This window comes from Melanotaenia boesemani, chromosome 22 (genome assembly GCF_017639745.1).
Source record: "Melanotaenia boesemani isolate fMelBoe1 chromosome 22, fMelBoe1.pri, whole genome shotgun sequence".
Lineage (NCBI taxonomy): Eukaryota > Metazoa > Chordata > Actinopteri > Atheriniformes > Melanotaeniidae > Melanotaenia > Melanotaenia boesemani.
In genome coordinates, this window is record NC_055703.1 from 29,358,573 (window position 1) to 29,364,016 (window position 5,444).

Here is a 5,444-nt window from a genome sequence, read left to right on the forward strand (position 1 = left end):
ATTAAAGCGCACATGCAGCTGAAACACAACCAAGCCACCGACTTGCACAGCGAGTTGCTGCACAAAATGCATCATACATTAGTGATGCATTTAAAGAACAAGTGGAAAAATGGATACAGGAAAATCTACCTGAAACTGAAAGGGTACTACCAGACAAACGTTTCTGTGCAGCCATCAGGACAGGCCTGCTGGCCGTGTTCGCTGTGGACATGCCCAGGACGAACCGTGACCGGGTCTCAAACGCAGACAGATCACACTCAGCTGCTCACTCAAAGGCTGAATGAAATCTTGCAATTTTGGCAGCAACACAAGACATTTAAAAGAAAAGGTGCAATGGGTGAAGAGTTACCCAAAATACGAGAACAGCTGTGGATGGAGGACGAAATTGCTTCCACTAAATGACTAGAATGTAAGTAGCAACACTAAGCATTATAAACTCACTCAGCAGTGTTGGCAGGCAGTCAACGGTTTCAGATGGATGAACTCCTACTATGAATGGACACGCTCAAAACAACAACTTTATGTCAAAGCCACTGAATTTAAGTAACAGGAAAGTGGTGGAACAGCATCTATACCACCTGAAGAGGGACCCAGTGTTTCACATGGAGTGGTTCTAGTTAGAAAGGACAATCTCTGAATGAAGAACTGTTGCAAGGCCCAGATCCAACCAGCTCACTGTTGGGAGATGTGACCAGGTTCAGGAGGGAGGGAAACTGTTGTCATCGTGGCTGACATAGAAGCCATGTTTCACCAAGTGCGAGTTTCCCCAGAAGATGCCAACCTGCTGTTGTTCTTCTGGTGTCCACAAGGAGACCTGAGCCAAACACACTGGACACAGTTGCTGCAACCACATGTTGTCCGAGCTCAGGGAGTAATACTGGATGACCGGAGAAAGTGCTGCATTTAGGAGAATCTTGTCCAAGTGCACCACCTGCAGAAGACTCAGAGCTGCTCCAGTTTACCAGCAGATGGTGGACTTGCCCACAGAAAGACTCGAGCCTGATGACCCTACATTCACTTGTGTAGGAGTCAACTGTTTTGGAACCGTCAAAGTGAGGAGCAGGAGGAGAACGGTGAAAAGATATGGTGTCGTATTTGTGGCTGTTCAAGCCACCTGGGGGTCACATGATGGAGGAGCATGGGAGACGCTGATCAGACCTACGAGGAAAGTCCTGAACCCCACCCTCAGAGTGCAGTGTCTGGATGAGGAGGGACTCCTTGCAGGTCTCTGTGAAGTTGAAACCATTATCAACAGCAGGCCCATCACCAAGGCCTCTACGGACCCCATGACCTGGAAGCACCGACACCGAACCATCAGCTACTGCTGAAAACTCAGCCTTCATGACCACCTGGAGAGTTCCAAGCTGCAGACCTGTACGCACAGAGAAGATGGAGACAAGTTCAATATATATCTGATCATTATATATCAAAGGAGAACCTGACTCAGGAACAGCAGACATGGACTGGGGTCTGGACAGATCTTGTTGCAGGAGATCTAGTTCTGCTTATGGACAGTACCGTACCTCTTAATTCCTGGGACGTGTATTGCAAACCTCTGCAAGCGATTTGTTCGTCAAATTTAGATTAAAACTATAAGCAGCTGTTTGGACAGACCTGTATCCAAGGTGTTTGTTCCTGGAGGCCACGGAGGGAGAATGAGGACGTCGCTGACCCCTAACCCTATCAAAACTGAAATCAAGTGTCGCTCTGCACCTTCCACAATGGCTGTTAATAGATGGCTAACAAAGCAAACAGGCTAACTTTCTCCACTTTCAGTTCATATTTATTTCTAAAGCATATTTACAACGTCAGTGCTGCACAACTCATGTTTTCAATATAGACAGAATAACAAACGCAGTTTTACTCATTTTCAGTATTTTTCATGGAATGTTTGCGTTGAATATCTACAACATAAAGACACTAGAAGTACCAGGAATAATTTTATCTATTTATTCACATTTATAGTCATCCATCCATCCGTCCGTCCGTTTATTTTTGTTCTTCTTATTTTATGACATTCTTGTTGGATTTTTCTGGTTTTTACTTATGAAATGTTTTATTTTTCTGTCCATGACAGTAAATAAATGTTTTTGATCTTTTAATATTTTACTCCTGATGTCTCTTCTTTCAGTTCTGCTATCTCTCACCATTTTAAAAATGTCATGTTTTAATTTTAATATTTGTAGTTTTTTACTTCGTGGCCTTGCAGGAAGGAAAAGATTCAGACTGGGTGATTTCCTGTTGAAGGGGAGACAGTTCTTGGTATTGATGAAAAAATGATGATAAAGGATTTTTTTTTTTTTTTTTTTTTTTAATGGAAAACTGCTCATGTCGCCCATCGTCCCTTCCAACTCTGCTCCGGCCTGTAGGTGGGACGTCCGGCAGAAAGCTCGGATCCATGTCTCTAACAGGAAAGATTCCACCACCGATGATTCGTCCGGGATCAAAGCACCCTGAGTTTTCCATGAATGTCTTTTGAAGTGTTGGCTGGCTGCTTGTTTTCAGCCATCTTTTTAGTGGTGCGATTCTACATTTTCCAGCATGATGACAGATTTCTTTAATGCTGAGTTCCTTCTAAAAACGTGGACCGGTTCCTCAGAAACTGAAAATGAACTGAAGCTTGTCAGTTATTGACCTTATCAGAAAGGTCACGTGGCAACCTGAGCTGTGGGAGGGAGAAGTGGAAATCTTGGCTTCTTCATCGGGATTTTCTTCTGAGAAAAAACAGTTTGTTCCTATTTTCATGCTTCTAACGTCCCGATGTCCTCGTTGTTTCGATGGAAAAGCAAAAGTAGATGCAGTTTCACATCATTTAAATCAACTTGGACTTTTTACTGCCGATCGATTCATGATCAGGATTTTCTAGAAATTGTTCTGGATAGAAAATGAACTTATTGATGAGAACCACACGAAGCCAGCGGACCATTTTAGGTTTGTTGCGTTTTTAAAGAAGTAAAATAATCAAATGTCTCATTAACGGCTGGAACAGCTGATGCCTGCCCCCCTCGTCTTCTCTGCTTTCTTTGAAGGGATTTAATGTAGATATTTCTATTTTCTTTTAACAAGAAAAACACTTTTTTCCTCATTGAGGCTGTGACCCATCAGACCCATGTTTGCACTCTGTGGGGGGTCCTAATCCGTAGTTTGGGCACCACTGCCTGATGATCCTGGGAGGCACTGATGTAGGATTCATAAGATAAACAGGCTCATTATAAAACCGTCACTATTAAGATATTTTACATCAAATCCTCCTCCGAAAAATACCAAAATTTTAGATTTTTTTTTCAATTTTAGTTTTCAGCAGGGAACCTTTAAAAATGTTTGTTTTTTCATCTCTTCCTGTAAATGAATCTGAAAATTCAGTTTTTGGTTTAAATGAATTTCTGTAGATGAGGGAAAAAATCTGTGAACTTGAAGCAAAAAGAAACAAAAATGTTTTCAGTTCTCAATAATCTGCAGGTTGAGATCAAACCTTTTATTTCTCTAAACAAGCCAAGTCAGCGTGATAAATCCACAGAGAAAAAGGACGTTTCTTCACCTACATCAATTCACAGTTTCAAGCCAACCCCAGTCTTTGTCCTGGACCCGGTTTCAGTGTGAAAACAAACATTTCTTCTTTCTTGTGGGATCGAAATTAAAGCTCGACGCGTCACGGTGTCGGTTCAGGATTAACTCCTGATTTCCTCGTCAGTCTCGGTCTCAGTCTCTGTCCCGGGCCTCACCAGGTCCAGTGGTACATGTGCGCCAGCTGCTGCGCTCCTGGGTGCTGCGGCAGTACCGCGTGCTCCGGCCCGTATGCAGCGTGCAGCAGAGGGGAGTAGGCGCACAGAGGGAGGCTGATCCCGGACCTGAGCGTCACCTGCGCTGCGATCTGGTCACAGGGTTTCCCGTCCTGGAGCGAGATGGAGGCGCGGAGGGCCGGTAGTAGCTGCAGCGCCTCGTGGCTGCGGTCGGCACGGGCCCGCTTCAGCTTGTAGCGGTGGTTCTGGAACCAGATCTTCACCTGGTTCGGGGTGAGGCGGATCAGCCCGGCCAGGTGCTCCCTCTCCGAGACCGACAGGTAGCGCTGCTGGCGGAAGCGGCGCTCCAGCTCGAAGGTCTGCGCCTTGGAGAAGAGGACGCGTCGCTTCCTGCCGCAACCCCTGCGCGCCTCGCCGCGTGGCGCGTCCCGCTCTGCGTCCGGGGGGGCATCGATGGACAGTTCGGGGGATTTCAGGTCGGTTCGGGACACTGAGGGCCGGCCGTGCACTGCAGGACGAAATGACAAATCAGATTTTACTCAGAAGTTAAAAGATTTAAGATCTCCGCGTGCGTTTAGAGACCGCGCAGAGACTCCTAACCCATCAGTCACACTTCAATCTCAGATCAAAGAAACATCTAATCACTCAGAAACAGAAACCATGGAAACGACGCTTCCAGAAATAATTCTTAATCAAACTTCAGTGGAGCCGCATGCACATCCAACGTTGCTTAGCAACAAATACGAATTTTATTTAGAATTTAGATTAAATTTATTTATTTTCGGACTGAACTCGCCAACATTTAAATTGTATTTTAAAAAAAGTCCTCTCACGTGAAACCTGCAGGTTACCGGATGCGCGGCTCCACCTGCCGCTCGCGCCGAACTCACATAGACCACCGGAACCTGGAACCGTCACCGAGGCCTCCCGGGAGATTTCGGCCTCCGCGGACTCGGTCCTGCGTCCACCGGTCCGGTCTGGGAGATCCAGGATATCCCGCACAGAAAATCCGGTTCTGGTGTCAGAGGTCATGGCACGAGGAGACGGGACAGACCGGAGAAAGAAAGTTCCAGCTCTCTGCGCGCGACTTTGCTGCGGGTTCGAGTCCATTAACACCGAGGAGCAGGAGCCCGCAGCGGCGCGCGCCGGCTGACCGGAGAGACTTTTAATAACCCGGAGCAAGAACCAGATCCAGGTCCTGCGTCCTTTTAACGGCGCGCACGTGGTTATAAAGGACTGAGGCGGGTCTCCGGAGTCAAGTGGCTCCGCGTGGGTGCGTGTGTGTGTGTGGCGGGGGGCAGCGCGTGAAGAGGGATGAATGTTTAATGGAGGATTTCCACGGACCTGTTTACTAAACACATCAAATGTTCCAAAAACAAACTGGAGCGCGTGCAGCTACTGGCCTTGGTCTGATTTAATAAAACCGGCTGAAAAACCCAGAAAAGCGAATTAATCCCAAACGTGGTGTAAATATTTACCTGGGTCGTGTTGAGAAATGAAACGGACCCGCTTGTTTAGTGCATGTAAGAAATCATCCGGTAAATTTTACAGTAAAAACTTTATTTACATCAGATGAAGTTTCAGTTTGTGTTTTTGTTTGTCGGGAACTCCTCCTCCTTTCCTCTAATAAAGTTCGTTTATTGATCTATTTGGCCAAATCACACCGAACTCGTTTAATTTCTCTCCGGAAAAACTGCGAAATAA

General features: G+C 46.2%; 1 protein-coding gene across 1 annotated transcript; it reads right to left on the reverse strand.

Annotated features, from left to right (window-relative positions):
- Positions 1-3,274: 3,274 nt before the first annotated feature.
- LOC121633933 (homeobox protein Nkx-2.2-like) lies at positions 3,275-4,989 on the reverse strand. Its single transcript, XM_041976276.1, has 2 exons — positions 4,574-4,989; positions 3,275-4,248 (listed from the first exon to the last, which is right to left on the reverse strand). The coding sequence occupies exons 1-2, from the start codon at positions 4,848-4,850 to the stop codon at positions 3,719-3,721; spliced, it is 807 nt and encodes a 268-aa protein (XP_041832210.1). The 5' UTR covers positions 4,851-4,989; the 3' UTR covers positions 3,275-3,718.
- Between the last annotated feature and the right edge of the window lie 455 nt (positions 4,990-5,444).